We start from the raw sequence: 24,077 nt of genomic DNA, 5'->3' as shown, positions 1-24,077 counted from the left end.
AAGTTTTAAAATTTTCAACCGTTCTTGAAATATTATGCTTGGTACTTTTTCGCGCGTAATCCATTGTCATCATTTTTTTATATCTCGAAAGTGGTATAAGATATAAAAATATTTTGAAGGTAGACCCCATTTGAAAACTCAATTGAAGATGATTGCAGAAATCTGCTTGTATTTATCTTTTTTTTGAAGCGAGATATGACCAAGGGCGGAAATTTTTCTAAAATATTCATTGTTCTCGACTTTTCAGTATCTCAGAAGCTACTTGTTTTATGAATATGGGACAAATTTCCTTCGATTACTTTTCAAAAATTGGTCTAGATATATAATTTTCATAGCTATGACATCATTATTTTCAAAGATTCAGAAATTGGCAGAAAATTTTCTAGATTTCTGATTCTACCTCTAAAATTGTGATAAAATAAAAACAGTTTTTTTAATAAAAATTTTATTAAAAAATCTACTACTAATTTTCTTAATTTTATTTTTATTTTTTTTATATGATAGTTTTAATTATTTATGCGGAAAAATTTTTCTAAAATTTTTTTACTGTTTATCAACTATCAAATATTCAAATCACTATATATTTATTCAAATTTTTAAAAAATTTTTAAATACTTTTTTATTTTATTTTTTATTAATTCAGTACATCAGTGACTCTAAAAGATATCCGTTGTTAGATTATACTAGTCTTTTTGATTTAATTATATATATTTATATTAAGAAATAAAATTTTTACTAGTTTTTTTTTAAGAAATTCATGATATAGATGAATAGTTAAAAAAAATCAACTAATAGATATATTTTTTTTTATTTTACGATGTCTTTTATGAAATTAATCTAATTACTCTTCAATTTTTTGAGCTTCCTCTTTAACTAATGCTCTAATATTTTGAGCTTGTTTTGGAGCATAAATTTTTGATAATCTTTTGTTTAGACAACATGTTCTAACAATAGCTTCAGTAACAGAGTAAGGATCACAATTAGATGATGGTCTTCTATCTTCAAAATATCCACATTTATCAACCTCTGTTTGTCTTGGAATTCTTATAGAATCAGCTCTTGATGCAACACCATAACTAAATTTAGTTATTGATGCAGTTTCATGTGATCCTGTTAGACGTCTTTCATTATCTATACCACCTCTTGGATCATAATATGCAATATGTTCATGATGTGCATTACCTAATTTTTCAATAGCTTTTATTATTTCTTGATAACCATTTGGTTGGCGCATTTTTTCAGTTGAAAAATTTGTATGACATCCTGCTCCATTCCAATCACCATGAATTGGTTTAGGATCTAATGAAGCAATAATACCAAATTCTTCAGCAATTCTATGAAGAATAAAACGAGCAATCCATAATTCATCACCCATTGATATTCCTTCACTTGGACCAACTTGAAATTCCCATTGTCCAGGCATTACCTCAGCATTTGTTCCAGAAATTTTGATTCCAGCATAAAGACATGCACGATAATGTGCCTCAACAATATCACGTCCATATACTTTATTACTTCCTACACCACAATAATATGGACCTTGTGGTCCTGGAAAACCATTTTTTGGCCATCCAAAAGGATGATTATCAACATCCATTAAAGTGTACTCTTGTTCCATTCCAAACCATGGTTTTTCAGCTGCTGCTTCTTTCATTGTAGCAAGACATTTTGCACGTTGATTTGTTGATGTTGGTTGCATTTTATTATTATATGTTTCACATAATACTAATTTATTTTTACCTAATCTAAATGGATCTTTAAAAATAGCAACTGGTTTTAAAAACACATCAGAATCAGCTCCTTTAGCTTGTCCTGTTGATGAACCATCAAAATTCCACATTGGTAATTCTAAAAAAAAAGGATTAATAAAATTTTTGATAAAACAAACGATCTGGTGTTTGTGGTTCAAAATCTAATGTCCTAGTTTTACATCTTAAATTTTCTCCAGTTCCATCAATCCAAATATATTCACATTGAACCTTATCATTGATGTCAAGTTCCATAAATTTATTTATAATTAATTTGTCTGTTGAAAATTGTTGTCTTAAGTTGATTGCCATTATTAAATTTTAAAAATAAAATGACTATAAATAAGTATAATATCAAAAATATAAATGATATCAGACGAAATAATCATCTTCTTATATAGTATAAATAATTAACTTCAAATTATTATTATAAAATAACATTAAAGTAACAAAATTTGATAACCTTCTAATAAAAATAATCAACAAAAAGTTAAACTTGTTTGGAACGACAATTTATGTTATATTTCAATTTAATTATTAACAAATAAATATTATTAGTATTAAGTTGTTTTATAAAAATTAATGTTTATAATTTCTTTATTAACTATGGTCTTTTTTGAATGTTCTCTGTTAAAAGATAATATTACAATAACAATAAAATAATTATTATTGACAATTATAAGAAAAAAAGTTTAGATTTGTTTATTTACATTTAAAAATAGAAATAGTTAATTATTATCTTTAATATTTCTAACTAATTAATAACAATAAAAAAAGTGTAAATCACGTGAAATTGAAAAAGTATACATATATAAATTACATTGAATTTCTATAGTAATATATTTATTTTTCAAAATTTTTAGATAAAATAACATTTTTAAAAAATTATTTTTAATTTATCAATTAAATCATTTCCAAAACATTTTAATTTTTTTTTCTTTTAATTTCTATCAATAGGTGATGTTGACATAGCACAACTTACTTTGAATCCTCCATCAATTATATAACAACTTCCTGTTATATAACTTCCTTCATCACTAGATAAAAAGCATATAACATTAGCAATTTCATCAGGTGAACCTATTCGTTTTAATGGTACAGAATTATCAATAAGTGTTTGAAAATTTTTAAGCATATCTTCTTCAGAAATATTTAAACCATCAACACTTGGAAGTGTTGTAAATATTTTTGTTGCTGTCATACCTGGATTTACTGAATTAACTCTTACACCATATTCTCCAAGTTTTCCAGCCAATGATTGTGTATAAATATCAACAGCAGCCTTACTCATTCGATAGTATAATGAAAAACTTCCCTATAAAAAAAATAAATAATTATTTTTAATATTAACATACAGGTGTTGATGAAGCAATACTACTAATATTAACAATATTTCCTTTTGTTTTTTTAAGATATGGTATAGTATATTCAGATAGTTGTATTAAACCACGAACATTAATTCTAAAGATATGATCAAAAAGTTCAATAGACTCTTCATTAGATATTCCCTCTTTTCCAACAACACCAGCATTATTTATTAATATATCAATTTTACCAAAATGTGATATTACTTTTTCAACAATTATACTAGGAGCATTATCATTTGAAATATCAATTTCTATTTTAAGAATATTTTCTAATGGTACTCCAAGTTTGACAAAATTTTCAACAGTCTCATTTAAATTATTTGAATTTCTGGCAACAATTACAATTTTACCACCTTCTAAACCATACTTTAATGCTGTAGCTTTACCTATTCCACTACTGGCACCTAAAACAATAACTATATTAAATAAATATCTTTACCTGTTATAATAATAACTTTATCTAAAAATCTTTTCATTTTTATTGAATAAAAATATTTTTTTTTAATAATAAAATTTATCTTAAATACTAATTTAAATTTTTAATGCAAAAATATAATCTTTTTAATTCAAGGATCATTAACGCACCAATAATTTAATAAATGTAAAAAAAAAATTATAATTTTTAAAAATTTTTAATTATTATCTATATATAATTAATTAAAAATCTACTAAAAAAAAGTTTTTTTTTAATTTTTAAATTCAAATAATTTATCTTTTTAATAAACTTAGGCAATATATAATATTATATTATATGATTATATTTTACTAACTAATTAATCTAAAATAAATCTCTAATTATTTTTAATCTTCTTAATTTTTGATCACAAAAATTTGATTTAAAAAAAAAAACAGTAATGTTTCAAATTATTATTTTTAAATATAATCTAGTTTTTACTTAACTATCTTTTTATGGATCATTGAATTTAACTGTTGTTAAGTAATAAAATAATTTTGCAAAAGTTTTGAAGCAATCATTTATTTAATATATATTAATTATATTTTTTTTTAGTTATAATAATAGTTGGTAAAAAAAAATTAGATTTTAAATTTTAAATTTTTGATATGTGATGGTAATACTGTCAATCCACCATCAATAACATAATTAGCTCCTGTACAATAGCTGGCATCATCACTTGATATAAATAAAACTAACTTTGCTATTTCTTTTGGTTTCCCAAAACGTCTTAATGGTACTTTATTTTCAATTATTGGTTTCATTTTTTCTATCATTTCATCAAATCTAATATCTTTTCCTTCTTGTTTAGTATTTTTTGTAAATATTGGTGTTTCAACAAAACCAGGATTTATTGAATTTACTCTTATACCATCATTTGCAAGTCTTCCAGCTAAACCTTTTGTATAAATATCTAATGCTGATTTAGACATACTATAATATATTGTTGTTCGTAGCTTAAAAAAAATTATAAAATTTTTAATTATAAAAATATTATAAAAAAAAAAAACTTACAGGATAACGGGAACTTATACTACTTATATTAATAATATTTCCTTTTGTTTTTTTAAGATATGGTATAGCTTCTTCTGTTAATTTAATAACTGCCCTAACATTAATATTATTAATATAATCATATAATTCTATCATTTCAAAATTTTTTATTCCTGGTTTTGTATTAACACCAGCATTATTTATTAATATATCTAATTTTCCAAATTTTTTTATTGTTTCTTCAATAATTATTTTAGCACTATTATCATTAGAAATATCTACATTTATTGTTAATATATTATTTTTATTGATTCCATTAATAATATAATCATTAACTGTATCATTAAGTGTTTTTAAATTCCTTGCAATAATTACTATTTTAGCACCACTTTTACCATACTCATAAGCTATAGCTTTTCCTATTCCAGTACTACTACCTAAAAATAGTGATAAATTATTATCATTATAAAATTAATATTACCTGTTATTATTACAACTTTTCCTTCAAATGAATACATTGGTTTAAAAATTATAAAGTAATATGAAAAATATTTTTAAATAAATTGATATATATTTGAAATTATTTCTTATCATAAACAAATATAATTAAAGCATTAAAAAAAATTTTTTTTATGTACAATACTTAATTAAAATGTATATTATCATTTTAATTTTTCTAACATATGCATAAAAGTAATATTATCATTATAAGATAATAATAATAAATAATTTTTAATAAAATTTGCTTTCTTTTTCTAATCTAAACCACTGAGATGACATTGTAAAAGATCATACATTGTTTGTCCACAAGATATATGTTGAATTCCTAATATACCATATGGATTTGGACCAGGTTTATTTGCTGTACAAAATACCTCACATTGTGGACCACTTTTACCTGAAATATTTTTTGATCTACAACAATTAATATTATCTTTTTTTTCAGCTGCACATTCTAAAAATGGAGCAACATTAAGAAGGGAACATTTTCCTAAATTTAAAGCTTGTTTAACTTCTTCTTGTGTTATGTCATATCGACATAACTCCTGACATCCAGATGGCATATTTTTTAGCTTACAACAATTTGAAAGACGTGTATTTGCTTCAGAAATTGTTATACATGGTTTCCAGTCTGGTTCCATTCCACAATTTATACCTCTTATCAATTTATCATTATTTGAGGATTTATGAAATTCAGGAATAATACTACTACTAGTTGTTGTAAGTAATGATATTGTTGTTCTATTATTATTTATATCACTACTTGATATTATAAATGATTTTGGTTGTTGAATGTTAACAGGTATAATTTCATTATTAGTATCAATATCAATTTCATCAATATTAATTAATTCTTTTGGTGGTTTAATAATTTTACTTTTATTTTTATTTTTTTTATTTATTTTTTTATCATTAGAAGAATTATTACCTAATTTTTCTTTATTTTTTTTTATCATTGGTTTTTTGGTTGTTGTTATAAAAATATTTGGTAATGTAAAAGGTGTAAAAATATTAGGTAATGTTGGAAATAATGTAAAAATTTTTGTTGTTGGAGGTTTTATTGTTGTAACAAATTTTCTTTCATTCTTTTGTCCAAATAAAAAAGGAATTAATGTTGGGTGATTTTTTTCATTATTTATATTTTTTTCAAATACTGGAATATTATTATCTTTATTGAAGACTTCAGCTGTTCCATCAACAATGAATAAATTGTCATTTTTTCTATCTAAAATATAACATAAATTATTTTTTTTTTTTATTAAAAATATAATATTTTAAAATAAAAGATGAAATAGAAAAGATTATAATTTATAATTTACTTTTTATATTTTCAGTAATATTATTAGATCCAATTAATTGGTTAAGATTATTTAATTGACCTTTTGTCATGTCTGTTAAATTTTCTTTTATTATATTATAAGGACAAGATATAGTTAAACATTTTTGTGGACAAGATTTTTTAATACGATCTGTACAACAAAATGATTCATGAAATCTTTGACAGGAAATGTCATTTGTAATTGTAATAGAATTTGGTTGGCATTCAATTTTTTTTATATAATATATGTATATTAATATATAGATAATAAATTTAATAATAATATAGTTTGACATTTTATATTATAGGAAGTATAATAAAAATAAATGAAAATTATTTTTGATAGAAATTTTTATTTAAATGATATTATTTTTAATATTCAACTACTATATAAGATTATAGATATATAGCTAGTAATTTATATGAAGAAGCGTCCCTGATGACTAGTTTTTATTTAATTAGACAATTTTAAAGATACATTTTATAGATATATATATAAAATAAAATTCATCTTTTTTTTATCAAATAGTAATTGAGAGTGAAATAATATATAAGGTGTTGTATAATATTTCTAAGTATAAATTTTTATCGAAAAATAAACTCTTTGTCATATTAGTCATGAAGTAAAAAAAATTTTTTGTTTGATAAAGTTTAAAAGCAATATAAAACAAGTATTTTTAAAGGTGAATCAAAAATAATGATGACTCAGGGATAGAAGTATTTTATTTTCTTTTTGACATCTTTAAAGATATCTATTTTTTTTTTATTCTATTTGATTATAATAAATATAAAAAAAAAAGTTATTACTTAATCTTTATTAAAATTATTAAAGGAAGTTGAAGAAAATTGTTTTTTGTTAAAGTACATTCTTAGTATCATACAAATTATATTCAGTTATAATTTAATAAACTAATAATAATACTACCAAAGAACGAAAATGTTATATAATAAAATTTAAACCTTTAAACTAATTAATATTGTCAAATAATTTAATAAAAACTTATCATACTATAATAATTCATTTACTATAACTATTCTTAAGATTTTATGATATAAATATAGAAAAAAAGGTTAGATAAGACAACCACTTACATTTTTTTTAGTTATCAGTATAATTTTATGAGAAAACTATAATATATTTAAAATAATTTAAATTAACAGTATTTTTTTATATGCTAATTTTATAATTACTTAATTTTTAATAAACATCAAAAAAACGATATTAAATTATACTTTGAAATGTTTATAAATAAATTAAAGTATAATTAAATAAGTGCAAAAATAATCATAATTATATATAAGATATGACATATATATATCCGTTTTCATTTTTTATTTCTAAAGTTAATTTAAAAAAAAATGATAAAAAATTTTTTTTTCCTTAAAAATATATTATTTGTCTTTACATTATTTGGAAAAAATTGTTTTCTTTTTATTGAAAAAAAAGGTACTATTAAGATGGTAATAATAATTATATCACTTTTCTTTTTAATTTAATTTTATTATACCAATAATTTTTTATATTAAAAAAAATTTACTTTATTTCAATTAGTAACTTTACATTTTCTTAATACTCTAAATCCTCTTATTAATCATTTTTAATAGTATATTTGACTATTTAAGAAATATATCTAATAAAATGATATTTAATGATAATAGATATATAATGTTTTTTTTTAAAAAAAAAAGCCTCTTAACTTATAATGGACTTTGTATTTTACTATTATTGTTATAATCCGATCTTAGAATATTTTATCAATTTAACAAATCAAAATATTTCTTATTTTTTACCAACCTATTTATATAAACTTCTTGTCAAAACTTTTTAACTTTGAAAATAATTTTTATGTTATGATGAAACATTCAAATATATAAATATTGCTTTTATTCATATATATATATATACGTATATATATATGATATTGAAAATCACAGATATAGTGTTAAATAATAAAAATGACTATTAATCATTTAATGTGGCTTTTTGTGTTTTAACTGTTCATATATATATATATATATATATATTTAAAAATATATAATATTTCATTTATATTTATTAAACGACAGTTATGACAAAAAAATATTATGATCACAAATTAGTTATTATAATTTTTGATTAAATCTCCATCTCTCTTTCATTACCAAATAAAATGTGATATAAAAGATAGAATATTTTCCTTTTACCATAAACATATCAAATTATTCTTTTACCATTAATTTTAATTACTAATTTTATATTAAAAAAAAATTTAAATGCTTAAATTATAATTTAATAAAAGTTTTATATTTTTATTAATTAGAAAAAAAATATAATTTACAAATAAAATATTATAATTAATTATATAAATGATAAGAGTAATTACTTGAATGGAATATAATATTCCTCTATGTTTTTTTTTTCTAAAAATATTTAAAACAACATTTAGATAAAAAAATATATAAATATAATTGCTTACAATGAATGTGATTTAATATATGCATGTGTACATGATTTTTGTTAAAATTAAAAGTATGATTGCTTTTACTATATATTATAAAAGTAATTAATTTATGATACTTTAAATGACCTACAGCTTTTTAGCCACCTTTCTTAGTACTATGATCATCTTTTTTTTTTATCATTAATAATGTAGAAAAAAATTTAAACCCCTTAGTGAAAATATTGCGCAAAAAAGCTTGTCAAAATATCAAAAATTGTTAGATACTCTCATTCTCAAATTATTTTATAATATACATAAGTATACAACATATTATAAATAAAAACAAATATAACTATTTGCGCTTCATTTTTATCTTAACTTGGTTCCATTCCTAAATACCATTTAAAATAAACCTGTTTTTCTTATAAGAGTAATAAAATATATGGCAAAGTTTAAAAAGTTTATTGAACCATAATAATTATTCAAAAAAAAAAAATTATATTAGCATCATATTTTATTTATAATAAAATATTATTTTTATATTTAAATGTTTCAAAAATAATAATTACTTCAATAACCATATAGTATAAATTTTTTTTTATCTCATATGAATTATTGTTATTTTAATAAACAATTAAAATTAATTATTATAAGATATTAAATTATAAAAAGGAATTGAAAAAATTTATTATTTAGAATTAATTAGGTAATTAAGCGTTAACAATTTTTGATCTAAGGATTGATCAAAAAGATTTAGCGATATTATAAACTTTATCTATCATCCATTCCTGACATTATCATTATTTAACTTTTCAATTTATTTTTATCTTCTAAAAACGCTTTCTGTCATTTAAAATACATTTTCTGTTGGAATGCCTAATTTATTTACTACCGTTCTACCTCTTTATGTCTTTTATGTTAACAGGAGTCTATTAAAAATGTCGGATGGCAATTATAAACAGAAAAAGATAATATGTACAAAATTTTCTGCTAACCTATTACTTATCTTGACAGCTCAATTTTAGATTTATCTGATAATATTTCTCTCTATCGCCAGATTAAGATGCGCCTGTTCACTTGAGGAATGAGACGGTATTTATTATAGAATTTTTTTTTTATATTAATTACATTTAGAACAGGAAATTGTTATATAAAGAAAAGTAATGTTATCGGGATTCATACCTCTTTTTGACCGGTCACAACTATAAAAAGATTTATACATTTTTCTGGTAAGGCGGAAGTTCTTTTATAAATGCTATTAATATATATTTTTTAATTATATAAAATTATTTTAACAAAATATTTTTATTTATTAGTATTATTTTATATACCAATTTTAATATCATTTATTATATTAACGAAAAGTATGAATATTTTGGTATAAGTTTAAGGCTATTATTAAAAGTCAAAGGAAGAAAAATTATGCAATCTAGAAAAGATTTTTAACCACGCCCAATATTTTATTGTTAACATTATTATATCTTGAATTTTTATCACACTTATCTTTTTCTTTTAACCACATTCTATATATCTTTTGTTTCTTTATTAATTAACATTATTATCTTATTTTTACAACTACCTATCAATAAATTTTGATTCTTTAAAAAAGTTTCATTACTTCCTAGAATTAATAATATAATATGGTAATAAAAAAAATTTGCAACTTTTCTACCTTACCATTTGAAAAAAAAAAATAAAAATAATAAATTAACAGCTTTATATATGTATTGTAACACAAATTATAGATAGTGTAATAAAATGTATCTCCTTGTCATTATTTTCCTTACTGATAAAAATATTCATAGAAAAGATGATGTTGCAAATTATCAGTCAATGACTATTTTTTAAAAATTAACCTTTTCAAATAATAGTGATAGGTGAGATATAGACAGAAGTGAAAATATATATATATATATATATGTTTCAATTAAACTTGTATCTAAAAAAATTGTCTTTCTTTTATCAAAATAAATTGAGAAAGGATATTTTGTTTAAATTACCCTGATATCAACATTAATGTTTCAATATTTTGATAATCAAGATTTTGTCATTTTCTTTCTATCATTTATACATTTTTAAATCATAAATTTATATATAGTTAAAATTTCTACTAATTTTTTTTTAATCATGATATTTTATTTTAAAAATTTAAATTATTAGTCATTTTAAAAAAAAAATTAAAAAATTTTAATAATTTTTTAAAGGAAGATTTAAAAAATTGTAAGAAATTTAAGTTAACAATATATATATATATTTTTTTTTTTTTTAAATTTAAAGATAAGAGTAAAATGTACTTTGAATAGTGATTATTTCATTTAGCTTACTACCAAATGCTTATGATACTTGATATCACATTTGAACATAGGATAATCCATCAAAATGTAAAAGTATCAATACATTTTATCTTCCTACTTTATCTATTATCCCAAACAACTTGAAGAGGTATATGGCTAATCATTTATACTTCCATTCTATGTCATCCTAAAAATAAATACCTCAACAGGTAGTTAGACCTTATTCATTTATCAATTGTGAATTGTCCTTTTCAAAAAGCTTATCAAAATACTACGTGCCCTGTTAAATGAGGATTTTATGTATGTAGATGTGACCAGACATCAACACAAAATAGTTTTCTTAATGATATAGAGATTCATTCTTTTTGATGCCTTTACCTATTGAAAGAGATTGAGATATGGCAACTGTTACGAAAGTGTAGTCAAAAACTCTAATGTTTTAGATGATGGTGATTATTTTTCTTCCTTGAAATTATCATTAAAATATATTAAAAGTATAAATTTTTATTAAAGTCATTATTTATTTTATTTTTCTAATAATATTTTTATTCTATTTCTTTAATACAAATAAATTGAGATACTGTACTTTGTAACCACAGTTTATTTTTTTTATATTTATTATTTATTCTTTTTATCTATATTTTAGATTACTTTTTTTTTTTAATTTAACAAAATTTAGTTATCAATTTTTAATATAATTATATGAATTTAAAAAAGATAAATATATTATGTTGTTAATAACCTTTAAATTTTATTTCAAAAATTTTATTCACTATTAATTTAATAAGGAAAAGGTTTACCAAAACATTTTTTCCCGCATCGTATTATCTGATAACATTTTTCTTTAAAACTTGTTCACGATAAACCATTTTATAACAAAAATGAAAGTACATATTTTCGGTAATTTTTTGCCGTTCACCATCTATCTCTTTTACAAATATGGTGATTGTCATTGTCAGAGGTTATCATTTTGTCTTTTTCCTATAAAATGATAATTTAAAAAAAAAAAAAAATGTATATATGCGTAAACGGTTTGGAACGATATAGATAAAACAAGTATAAATTTATGCTTTCTATAGAAAAAGTGATTCAAGAGAATGTAACTATAATTAATGAGTTGCTTCTATTAACCCTTTAATAGTGAACTTTTTGATTACCTCTCCATTCATTAAAAATATACATTTGATACTTACTCTTTCTTCTCTTTTTAATATACATTGACATAATATAATATAACATATTTTATTCTCGCAACAAAATATTACCTTGCCAAGAATCTTGTTTGCAATTTTTCATACCAACCATCTTTTTTAATCATCCAATTGTATCCATATTTCTTTTTCGTCCTTTCACTATTACCACATCACATCAATCAAATTTTTTCTTACCATCATCTTTCCTTAATAGTCTATCATAAATATAACAGCTTTATCATGATCTTTTTTTATTCTATTATTTTTAATTATATTTTGCTTATCAAAATATTACATAAAATTTTGGCTATTTATATATATATATATATTTTTTTTTAAGAAAAAATTAATTAAATATATAACAATATATACTATAATTAAAATTAATGTACTTTTTTCGGAGAAAAAAATAATTCAACAATTTAGTAAAAATATTAGAAAATTTTATGAAAATTCAATATAATTCATTAATTACTATTAATATATATCAATACTTTTATTTATATTATATTTATAATTATTTAATATATTTATGTATATATATTTTTTTTAAATTAATTTTAATAATTATTAGGCGTAAAACATTATCAAACATTGTATAATATTTTTATTATTTATAATAATATTTAAAAAGAAAATTATTTTTAGACTTCAAATGAAAATGGAAGTCCAACATCAACTTGCCACAAGTACTGTATTGCCAACAATATTTAATAATGATCTCATAATAAAAACTGAAGTTGAAGATCCACCTACCACTAGTCCATCAGTTTCTGTTTTTAATAATAGTAGTTCACCTAATGAATCTATAAAATTATCTCTTTCTAATCCATCATCACCAACTGCCAATATTACAACTTCTGTTTCCCTAAATTCACCAGTCCATTCTCAAATATCAATGACAAATAATAATAGTTTAAATAATTTAAAAAATGGTATAACTAAAATAAATTCTATAGATAGAAAAAGACCATATCCATGTAATTTATGTGTCTCTAAATTTGGTTCTAAAATGGAATTGGAGGAACATCAAAATTCTCATACTGGTGAGAAACCATTTCAATGTGATATATGTAAATCACGTTTTAATAGAAGAAGTACATTATGGAATCATAAAAGAATTCATAGTGATAATAAACCATTTGTTTGTACAGTATGTAATATGCGATTTAAATGGAAAAATAGTTTGAAGTGCCATAAAGAGATGCATATGCGTAAAAATGAAAGTACAGTAAATATGGATGATTTAAAAAATGTTACCTATGCAACAGCAGCAAAGAAAAATTTTAATGAAAGAGGTATAGAAAATAATAATGATATGGCTATTAAAGAAAATGGTAGTCCACGAGAAAATATAGGAAATGAAAATAGAGATAGTCGAAAACAGGGATGTAAGATGATAAGAAATAATTTTAATGATGAAAATATTGCAGTTAATGGTATTGAATTATCACCAATAAATAATCCTCATGAACCAATAAATGGATTTTTAAATAATAATACAATGAATAATGGTATATTACATTATACAACAAATAGCCGTTTTTCTCATCCTAATCCATTGGATATATTTGAATCACATCATAATATTCATACAATGTTATCACCACAAACAAATAATCATCTAATAATTAATTCACTAACAAATACAAATTCACCTGGAGATTTTGATTTTACAACAAATCTTCTTCAAACATCAAATACATTACATAATACATCTAATAATTTTGATAATTGTACAATTAATCCAACAACATCTATCTTTACACATATTGAAAATAACAATAATAATATAAGAAATGGTGGTGATATTGGACAGTATAATAGAAATGATAATTTACATAATAATATACAAACATCAACAGCCTTATCTGTTACAGCTTCAAGTGATGGAGCAACAGATTCTCTTATATCAAATAATAATGGAGAAACACCCTCTATTCAAAATAATATTTCATTAGAAAATAATTATAATGATAATAATAACGGTGCTTCTAATAATGGAAACAATGATATATTACTACAGAGCAATTTAATAAATGGTTATGCAAATTCCGTAAGTTTACTAAAATTATATATTTAATTAATTAATCATTTTTTTTTTTAAGATTGATACATCATTACTTTATAGTAATCCACCAACATCTGAATACTTAACTACAGCAACTTCTATGAATTACACAACTATGCCAGATATATCTTTAATATCCCAAGCAAATTATAATGCATCTTTAGGAAATCAAAGAATTTCACTTTCAGATTCATTAACTCATCTAAATCAACATACAACAGCTTTATGTACAGGAAATACAAATATTCATGATAGTGATTTAATAAGTTTCAGTGTATCAGGACCACATACTAATGGTTTAATTACACATAATGGTATTCATATGAATGCATTACATCCATTTAATTATCCTGTTACTAATGTTGGAATGGGTACTATTACTTTAAATGGCAGTGAAACAGGAGGTTGGCATATATAATTATATTTATATATATATATATATATATATTTTGTACAAAAAAAAAAGAGACAGTATATATATTAAATTTTTAATTCTTAGCTTTTTTTTTTAAAAAAAAAAGACATTCTAGACGTTGTATAATTTTTAGTTATTTCTAACATTTTATTTCTTATTTATTTCAGACTTTTTGATTTAACAAAATAACCTTTTGCTTTGGAAAAATAAAAGATTAAATTTTTTTTTGTCGTCATTATGATTGATATAATTAATTATTTAATTAGACATATTTTAATTATTATTTTATTCTTTTTGAATAAAGTCATATAGTTAATTAAAATAATAATTATACTTTTTGATAAATTTCATATGTCACCTTATTTTTTTTCTATTTTTAAATATCATCCATATAAAATAATAATTTATTAACATTATAGTAAAATTAAAATATATTTTTTAAAAAATTAAGTATTAGAAGATAAATTTAAAAGTATATTTGTTAATTGTTCATACATATAATGATTAATTTTTTTTACACTTTATTATAATAATTATTTATAATATTAAAGTTCAATGACAATATTAAAAAATATTACACTTCATTTGGTAAAGATTATAATACTTTATTAAAAATGGGAACAAAGTTAGAATTTAATGATAAAGATATTAATACTCAAAATAAAATTTTTTTAATAAGTAATTATTTATGAGGAAAATATTAATCCGCTAAAAATTATTTTATATAAAGTGAATAAATTTTTAAACATTTTTATAAATAAAATTAATTTAACTATAACATTGTTTATTATGAAATTTATTTCATTAGTCTGTATTTTCTTTGTTGTTAAGGCAAAGGCTGATGATGTTGTTGGGGAGACTGTTAATACAATTTCTAGTCAATTTTCTGAAGGAATACCTGAGATTGTTGCAAATTCTATTCAAATATTAAATGAAGAAATTATTAAATTAGTTTCTGAAAGAAATGAATCATCATCAATAAGTTCACTTATTCCAAAAGAAATTTTAGATACTCTTGATGATGTAATTTTTATTTTATATAAAAATTAATATTTTATTATAGTTATCATTACAAGAAAAAGTACAAATTATGAAATCTATGATAGTTATTGGAATGAAAGCTAAAACAAAAGGAACAAATTTATCAAAAGAAGATATTATTACTGCTTTTGAAAAGATACCATCTGAAACATTAGACAAATTAAAAACTCTTCATGATACTTTAATTGAAAAGGGACAAAAAGTTAGTAGTGGTGTAAAAGATTTCTTCAAAAATATGATTGAATATATTCATGAAAAATATACTCAATATAAGAATATTAAAGATTTATCTGAAATTCCAGAAAATGAAAGAATTCAAGCTGCAGTTAAAGTTATTCAGGGATATGTTAATTTAACAGATGATGATCGTAAATCTATTGGAGAAGCTTTTGAATCACTAAAAAATCTTGTTAACAATGAAAAATTATTAACCCCACTTAAAAGTATAAATGAAAATTCAACTGTTGAAGATTTAGCTGGGGCACAAACACAAATTTTAGATTCATTAATGAAAGGTGAATTTAATCCAACTGTTTAAATATTCCTTTAGTTGATATATTAACAAATATATCTTTTTTTTACTATCAATAAAATTTTTTTAATTCTTCTATCAGTAAAAGACAATAAAATAAAATTTTAAATTTTTTTTATTGTAAAATGAATATATTTGTAGGTTAAATATTTAAATAATATATAATTAAAAATACAAAAGTAAACAACATAAACAAAATTACAAACATTTTTTTAATAAAAGTTTTCCTATAAATATGACTATTACTATCATTTGAAATATTATATAGAAAAAATAATTTTTTCCTCATTTATTTATTAATATATATATACAAAATATGAAGGAATCTAATATTGAATGTAATCATTGTCGTAATATGTATGATTCCAGAAGTTATTGTACTGTATGTGCTGGAGCATATAAAAGAAAGGAATCTGATAATATTTATGGAAATAAAAAATCACCAACATTTTCAAAAAAATACTTTCATTTTCAAAATAATAATAAAAAAAGTAAACGTTTACAATAAATTATATCTTAACATTATTCATACTTTTTTATTATTCTATAAATAAATATCTATGATGTAATATTAAAAATATTATTAATTTTTTTATTTGAATATCTGTGAATCATATTTAAAAAATTTTATTTGTAATCATATCATTACATATTAAAGGTACACAAGACTTATCTGATAAGATAAAATTTTACTATAAAAAGTTATAATTTTTTAATGTACTATCATTCTTTATTTTATTTTTTTATTTAACTGTTATTAAATCAGGAAATGGGAGCATGCCATTCACATAGAAAACACCAAACTCAATGCCATCATTGTCATAGATGGAATATTACAGGAAGAATATGTAGTTGTCGTCAAACATCTGAATTATTATTTCCAACAGTCATTTTAAAAGATCATCATCACCATCATCATGGGTAAATTTTTTTTTTTTAAATTAACATTTTAAATAAAAAAAAATTGATTAATTTTAGACATGGTTTTGGCCACCACCACCATCATCATCATCATTGTTGATTGTTTATTATTTATCTGAAAATAATATTATCTATGGATGGGTAAATAGTACAAGTATAGAAAAATATCTTTATTTATATACAAATTTTAAAATTAGTTCCAAATTTTATTTTTAAAAATGCTTATTAAAGAAGCAGGTTATATTTATAAAGGGATCTATCCATTTTATTTTTAAATTAATGTGGATATTTAACATTATTTTTAAACTTTAATTTATAATTATAAAATTTTTATTATATTTTAAAATGTCATTAAAATTGTAAAAAAAAAATAACTAAGTTTATTTTAAAAATAAAAAAAAATTTGATAGTAATATCAAATTTAAAAAAAAGAAGGATTTTTTTAATAAATTTTTTGAGAGTTACATAATACTTATTATTCATTTTTAATATTTCTAACCAATAGATAAAAAAAAATTATTGTCAAAAATTGTTATCATCACTAAACTTGTTGATTTCAAAAAGTAACTAAAATTTTGTAATTTAAATATAAATCAAAAATATTTTTAATGATGGTTTAATTTCTTTTTAAAATTAAAATTGATATTTTCCAGCAATTTGAATATATTTTTTTGCCATAATTAGAAGAAAAAAATTGTATTTGTAATTATCTTATAACTAGAATGTAACAGGTAAATATTAAAAATGGCAAAAAAAAGAAATACATAAAGTTCAATGTTAATAAATATTTTTTTCAAACAAAATAATAAACATAGTAGTAAAAATGATTAACACTAAAAAAGTTATGGATATTAATAGAACAAGTAATTTATTATATTGGTAATATTATTAAATTAATTTTTTTTCAAATAAAGTTTTATAACAAAATAGTAAATAACTAATTAGAAAAATATTGTAATATTTGATACACATTAAACAAGTAAATATTCATAAAATTAGATAAACATTAAATGAGTAAGTAAAAAAAGTAAAGCAATTAAAAATCATAAATTGTATTTCTAATGTTTTCTATATTTTAAAACTCAATTATTGCTACTAAATAAATCTTCCCTACAACATGAAAAATTATTTTTGTAAGAAGAAAGAAAATATTTTAATCATAAATTTAAAAATAAACAAAACTAATTATATACAAAACAAAATTAATAACAAACATTTGGCAGGTTTACCAAGACATCAGGCCTATCTTCAGCTAATTTATTTTCAAACCAATTACAAAGATAATTGTCTTCATCCTCAATTATCTTTCTATACTTTGGATTTCTTAAAAATTCTAAATCTTCATCAACTTTCAATTTCCATGTTTTTTTTGTTTTAACAGCATACGTTGATAGAATCTCTTCTGCCTCATCAATAGAAACATTAAATAATGTCTTAATTATACCACGAGTAAGATTTTTTTTTGCTTGAAGTAAACATAAACCAAAATTATGAATATCTAAACGAAGTTTAAGAATACCTGCTACTGTACTTGGAGCTAATTTTGTTCCATGTCTTGGTTTTTTCATATATTCAGTTGTATATATAAATTCTCCTCTTACTGTCCAAACACCACAACACAATGTTGCATATTTTCTTACTATTGTAATAAAGTCGTCCTCTGTTACATCTTCTTTGTCAAATGATGTCAATTGTTTTAATTCAGAATGCCTCAAAACAGATGCCTTAAGGAACAAAAGTTTAATACGATCTTGAAAATTAAGATCATCCAAATGTAAATTTAATATATTTTTTCCACTTTTTGCTAACTCTTCAGCATTAACTTCAGCTGTTCGTGAATTTAAAACTATTTCTTTTTTTTTCAAAGCTTGTAAATGAAGTTCTTTACAATTTACTCCACTTGGTAAAATTGAAGATTTATTTGTTGTTTTAACATTCATGATAACCCAAGGATCTTTTTCAGCCTGTTGTTGTTTGTATAAAGAACTTTCTTCTTTACGCCTTTTTTGTGCCTCTGTTTCAGATCGTGCAAATTTAACTCTTACAGTATTTAATTCTTTTGTATCATCTTGAATCGTATTATTAACAGCTGCTGCATTTAACTGTTCTTCACTTTTTATAAGTCTTTTCATTTCATATATACCATCTAAAGGTAAAAGAAACATTTTACCATCTTTAAAACAACTAACAGCATGATTCATAACTCTATGATCATTATTTTTTACACCTTTATAAACAAATGTTTCTCTATCATTGACTTCAATAAATTCATATAAATCTGTAGGATCAAAATTAATTTCTAAAATACCTACATTTCTTTTATGCCTTGCATCACATTTTTGTAAAGGTAAATTGGCCTTTGGAAATTGTACACGATACAAATCTGATGGTGGTTTTCCAAGAATTATAGGAATCTTAAAAATAATATATATATAAATATCTTTTTACCTCTTTTTCAACTGTTTCATCATTTTCACATACATAAATATCATTATCACTAAACATCTAAAAAACAATTTTAAAAATATAAACTTTTAAAATACCTTAAATAGAAATGCAGTTTCAATATTACTTGATGCATCAACATTAGAATTCCCATAAGATGCCATTTTTAACAGTTGTTTTCAAAATAAATAAATAAAATTTTAATTTTTTTTGTAATATTTAAAAATGTTTAAAATAACGTCAAACATTATTCCAATTTTTTATCTTATTACGAAGTAGATTCAAATATCTTTTGATACCATTATTTATCATTACCATTTTAGATGGTAAAATACACTTGTGTATTCTTAAAATTTGTCAAGTAATTCCAATGAGTTTAAATGATTTAATTAAATTGAGTTTCTTCTCATTTTTTTCAATACATGATTAGTAGTTTTAATTTTTGTTAGTAAATTGTGATTTTATCATTCTGAGTTACTCTTTAGATTTTCAACCTTTTTTTTCAAATCTTTTGAAATTCAATAAATTCTAAGACATGCTTTAAAAAATTTTCATATGAGCTATAAAATACTTTTTAAAAATTTTAAGATAATTATGTGAGATAACATATAAAATTCCAAGAGAAATTAAATATTGTTCAAGGCATTTTAATTGAATTCTCTAGAAAAATTTATATCTTTTTTCAAACCAATTCTTGAATTTAAAAGGAAACATCTTTTCTATATTGTTTTTTAATTTTAAAATAGAAAATTTTATAATAAGAAAACTTTTCTACTGTAAACACTTGAAAACATAATTTTTTTTAAACTGAATTTTAAATAAATTATTGTGTTGCTTAAAAAAAAACAGAATATGTATCAAAAAATAAAAAATACTAAAAAAAGTTTTAATTTAAAGGTTTCAAAAAAACTTATGTTTATCAAAAAATGACTGTAATAATAAACTAAACAGAAACCACTTATTGTTAATATATTTTGGTTTCATTCCATTTTTATAAAATGCCAAAAACATTTTTAATTATATCATAATGAAATTTTTAATTTTTTTGTTATTTTATGTTATATTTTTCTTTTATTTAATAAATATTAATGGAAGAGATTATAGACTTGGATTTTTATTTAACAATAAAAATAAGTATTATGAAGATAATATTGGTTTTGAAAAATCAGCTGGAGTTGTATCAATGGCTTTAGATAGAATTAAGCAAGAACAATTATTACCAAGTTCTGCTAATTTATCATTTTACTGGAAATTCGACAACTGTTTTGAAAGTAACTCATCAGGTCAATCATATATTTTATCAGAGGTTTATAATGTAGATTTTATTTTTGGTCCTTCATGTATACCATCAATAGTTAAATCTTCATATGTTACAAGAATATATAATACTTTACTTTTTGTTTGGGGTTTTGTTGGTGGATCACAGATTTCAAATTCTCAAAGATTTCCAAATGTTTTTTCTGCATTAACAACATATTATTCTTTATCTTTTGCAACTATTGACTTTCTTAAAATTAATAATTGGACAGATATTGCTTATCTTATTGTTCCAGCTGAGGATAAACGTTGTAGTAGGATGTTTGCAGACTTTACAATTATTATGGATAATTATTTTCCACAAGGAAATTTAAGATTTTCTTTGATAACTAGCTCTCCACCAACAAAAACTAATTTTGACAATTTTATGGAAGTAACAAAACCATATTCAAGAATAATTATATCATGTTTTGATAGAGATGATTGGAAAAGAGAATTTTTATTATATTTATATGATAATGGTTATAATAATAATGAATGGGTACATATTAATATGGAACTTAGAAGACGTGGTTTTATGAATAGTAAATTTGATTCAAATGATAATCCAATTCTTTTTTATAAAGATTTATCTGAGACAAATGATGGTCGTGATAATGATGCATTTGAAATGGCGAAAAGAATGTTTGTTATTGATTTAAATTTAGATCAATTAGCAACAAGTAAACTTACTGAAACAATATTAAATGAAATTAAAAATTGGCCATTTTATTGTGATTATTGTACTACATCTTCCAATCGAACAGGTATATCAACATATGCCATCTTTCTTTATGATGTTATTTATTTATGGGCTATCTTATTAAATGCTTCAATTGAAACATATGGTGAAGAAAAAGTTAATAAAAATTTTACACTTCTAAGAGAATTTTGTAATAGAACAGTTGTTGGAATTGGTAATTTAATGAGATATAACCAAGATTGTGTTCGTTTATCAAGTTTTATAGTTAAAGGACTTGATAAAGATGAACATGAAATATCTTATATAAATTATACTTTTTATGATCAATTTATTTTTGATAAAATAGATATGTTACCAGATTTAACTAATGTAATGTTTGAAAATTGGGATTTTGAAAAACCTTCAAATGAACCATATTGTGGATATAATGAAAATAAATGTCCAATAAATTATTTTAAAGATTATCTTACAATATCAATTATTGTTATTATTTTAATTATAATTATAATAATACTTATACTACTAGTTATAATTTATATAATATACAAAATTCGTAAAAACGCATATATAGCATTAACACAATGGAGAATAGAAAGTTATAAATTAGAAAAAAAAGAAAATATTGATATTAATACAACTCAATCATTTTATTCTTTTCAATCAGGAAAAACATCTAAATCTAGTAAAAATATTACTAATAAAGTAGATAGTGACAGATTTATGTATGTTTATTATGAATCAGTATTAGTTGTTGCTGAAAAACATAATGTTTTATTTTTTGAAAATACTGATGATATGAAAGAATTAACAGAAATATTTTTATTAAATCATTCAAATATTAATAAATTTTATGGAATGTCTATTGATAGTAGTGTAACTTTATCTATTTGGAAATATTGTACAAGAGGAAATATCTTTGTATGTCTTTTTTTTTTATTAATATTATTATAATTATTTTTTTTAAGGATATTCTTCAAACAGATAACCCAATATTTGATTTATTTTTTCTTATGTGTTTAATAAATGACATTATTGAAGGTATCAATTTTATTCATAATAGTTTTATTAAATTTCATGGACAATTAACATCAAAAAATTGTTTAATAACTGATAGATGGCAAGTTAAAATAAGTAATTTTAATTCAAAAGATACAAGAATAAGAGAAGAAATTAATAATGAAAAAAGACTTTGGATGGCTCCTGAACATATTAGAAATGAAGATTATTTAGGAAGTATACAAGGTGACATTTATAGTTTTGCTATTATATGTAGTGAAATAATTGGAAAAACTACTCCTTGGGGTATTGAAATGAAAGATGATTATATAGATGAAATAATATATCTTGTTAAACGAGGATCATCACCACCAAATAGACCTGAAATTATTCCTCATCAAAATATTGAAATAAATTCAGCTTTTTTAATACTTATAAAAGATTGTTGGAATGAAAGACCACAAGATCGTCCTGAAATAAAAAATATTAAAAGAATTGTAACTGCTATGGGAGAAAAAAAAAAGAAAAATCTTATGGATCATGTTTTTTCTATATTAGAAAATTATGCTATAACTTTACGTGAAGAGGTAAATAATAGGACAGAAGAAGTTTTAGAAGAACAAAAAAAAAGTGATATTTTATTAAAAAAAATGTTACCAGTTGCTGTGGCAGAAAATTTAAAATTAGGAAAATCTGTTCAACCTGAAACATTTGATTCAGTTACTGTATTTTTTGCTGATGTTGTAAAATTTACAATTTTATCATCAAAATGTTCTCCATTACAAGTTATTAATCTTGTTAATGAATTATTTACAAAATTTGATAGTATAATTGAATCATTAGATGTTTATAAAGTTGAAACTATTGGTGATGGTTATTTATGTGTCTCTGGTCTTCCAATTCCTAATGGTATTAAACATGGTAAAGAAATAGCATTATTATCATTAGGTTTTATGGATATTTGTAATGAATTTAAAATTCCTCATTTATTAGATGAAAAAATAAATGTTAGAGTTGGTTGTAATTCTGGTCCATGTGTTGCTGGAGTAGTTGGTTTATCTATGCCAAGGTATTGTTTATTTGGTGATACTGTAAATACAGCCAGTAGAATGGAAAGTAATGGTAGACCAGGAAGAATTCATATATCAGAATCATATTATAAACTATTACTTGAAATTGGAGGATTTCAATTAGAAGAACGTGGAAGTGTTATTATAAAAGGAAAAGGTGTTATGACAACATTTTGGTTAAATGGAATTACAGATAGTACTAAATATTCAAATATTGCTTTTATTGAAAATGATACAAAAAATAACAATGATTCATAAAATAAATTTTTTTATATGTAAAGAAAATTAATAAAATATTT

At 21.3% G+C, this 24,077-nt stretch overlaps 8 protein-coding genes across 8 annotated transcripts; 4 read left to right on the top strand and 4 right to left on the bottom strand.

The window, feature by feature from the left end:
• Window positions 1-841: 841 nt before the first annotated feature.
• SRAE_2000431700 (Glutamine synthetase 2 cytoplasmic) lies at window positions 842-2,003 on the bottom strand (the record flags this gene model as incomplete). The annotated part of the gene is made up of 2 exons (XM_024643172.1): window positions 842-1,848; window positions 1,889-2,003. 2 exons carry the CDS (start codon window positions 2,001-2,003, stop codon window positions 842-844), a joined length of 1,122 nt encoding a protein of 373 aa, XP_024508869.1.
• A 685-nt stretch (window positions 2,004-2,688) lies between these two features.
• On the bottom strand, window positions 2,689-5,080 carry SRAE_2000431600 (Short-chain dehydrogenase/reductase SDR family and Glucose/ribitol dehydrogenase family and NAD(P)-binding domain-containing protein; the record flags this gene model as incomplete). The annotated part of the gene is made up of 5 exons (XM_024643171.1): window positions 2,689-3,063; window positions 3,104-3,519; window positions 4,204-4,525; window positions 4,584-4,999; window positions 5,044-5,080. The coding sequence occupies 5 exons, from the start codon at window positions 5,078-5,080 to the stop codon at window positions 2,689-2,691; spliced, it is 1,566 nt and encodes a 521-aa protein (XP_024508868.1).
• Window positions 5,081-5,317: 237 nt separating this feature from the next.
• SRAE_2000431500 (Domain of unknown function DB domain-containing protein) lies at window positions 5,318-6,452 on the bottom strand (the record flags this gene model as incomplete). Its single annotated transcript, XM_024643170.1, has 2 exons — window positions 5,318-6,288; window positions 6,383-6,452. The coding sequence occupies 2 exons, from the start codon at window positions 6,450-6,452 to the stop codon at window positions 5,318-5,320; spliced, it is 1,041 nt and encodes a 346-aa protein (XP_024508867.1).
• Window positions 6,453-12,943: 6,491 nt separating this feature from the next.
• SRAE_2000431400 (Zinc finger, C2H2 domain and Zinc finger C2H2-type/integrase DNA-binding domain and Zinc finger, C2H2-like domain-containing protein) lies at window positions 12,944-14,777 on the top strand (the record flags this gene model as incomplete). The annotated part of the gene is made up of 3 exons (XM_024643169.1): window positions 12,944-13,679; window positions 13,722-14,344; window positions 14,397-14,777. The coding sequence occupies 3 exons, from the start codon at window positions 12,944-12,946 to the stop codon at window positions 14,775-14,777; spliced, it is 1,740 nt and encodes a 579-aa protein (XP_024508866.1).
• Window positions 14,778-15,563: 786 nt separating this feature from the next.
• Window positions 15,564-16,353, top strand: SRAE_2000431300 (Nematode fatty acid retinoid binding family-containing protein; the record flags this gene model as incomplete). Its single annotated transcript, XM_024643168.1, has 2 exons — window positions 15,564-15,797; window positions 15,838-16,353. 2 exons carry the CDS (start codon window positions 15,564-15,566, stop codon window positions 16,351-16,353), a joined length of 750 nt encoding a protein of 249 aa, XP_024508865.1.
• A 310-nt stretch (window positions 16,354-16,663) lies between these two features.
• Window positions 16,664-17,272, top strand: SRAE_2000431200 (Hypothetical protein; the record flags this gene model as incomplete). Its single annotated transcript, XM_024643167.1, has 2 exons — window positions 16,664-16,838; window positions 17,124-17,272. 2 exons carry the CDS (start codon window positions 16,664-16,666, stop codon window positions 17,270-17,272), a joined length of 324 nt encoding a protein of 107 aa, XP_024508864.1.
• Window positions 17,273-18,470: 1,198 nt separating this feature from the next.
• Window positions 18,471-19,877, bottom strand: SRAE_2000431100 (DNA-directed RNA polymerase III subunit Rpc5 family-containing protein; the record flags this gene model as incomplete). Its single annotated transcript, XM_024643166.1, has 4 exons — window positions 18,471-18,733; window positions 18,788-19,682; window positions 19,750-19,773; window positions 19,812-19,877. 4 exons carry the CDS (start codon window positions 19,875-19,877, stop codon window positions 18,471-18,473), a joined length of 1,248 nt encoding a protein of 415 aa, XP_024508863.1.
• An 863-nt stretch (window positions 19,878-20,740) lies between these two features.
• On the top strand, window positions 20,741-24,036 carry SRAE_2000431000 (Atrial natriuretic peptide receptor 1; the record flags this gene model as incomplete). Its single annotated transcript, XM_024643165.1, has 2 exons — window positions 20,741-22,630; window positions 22,678-24,036. The coding sequence occupies 2 exons, from the start codon at window positions 20,741-20,743 to the stop codon at window positions 24,034-24,036; spliced, it is 3,249 nt and encodes a 1,082-aa protein (XP_024508862.1).
• Between the last annotated feature and the right edge of the window lie 41 nt (window positions 24,037-24,077).

Source organism: Strongyloides ratti, assembly GCF_001040885.1.
Source record: "Strongyloides ratti genome assembly S_ratti_ED321, chromosome : 2".
Classification (NCBI taxonomy): Eukaryota; Metazoa; Nematoda; class Chromadorea; order Rhabditida; family Strongyloididae; genus Strongyloides; species Strongyloides ratti.
This window is presented reverse-complemented; position numbering and strand designations above follow the sequence as displayed.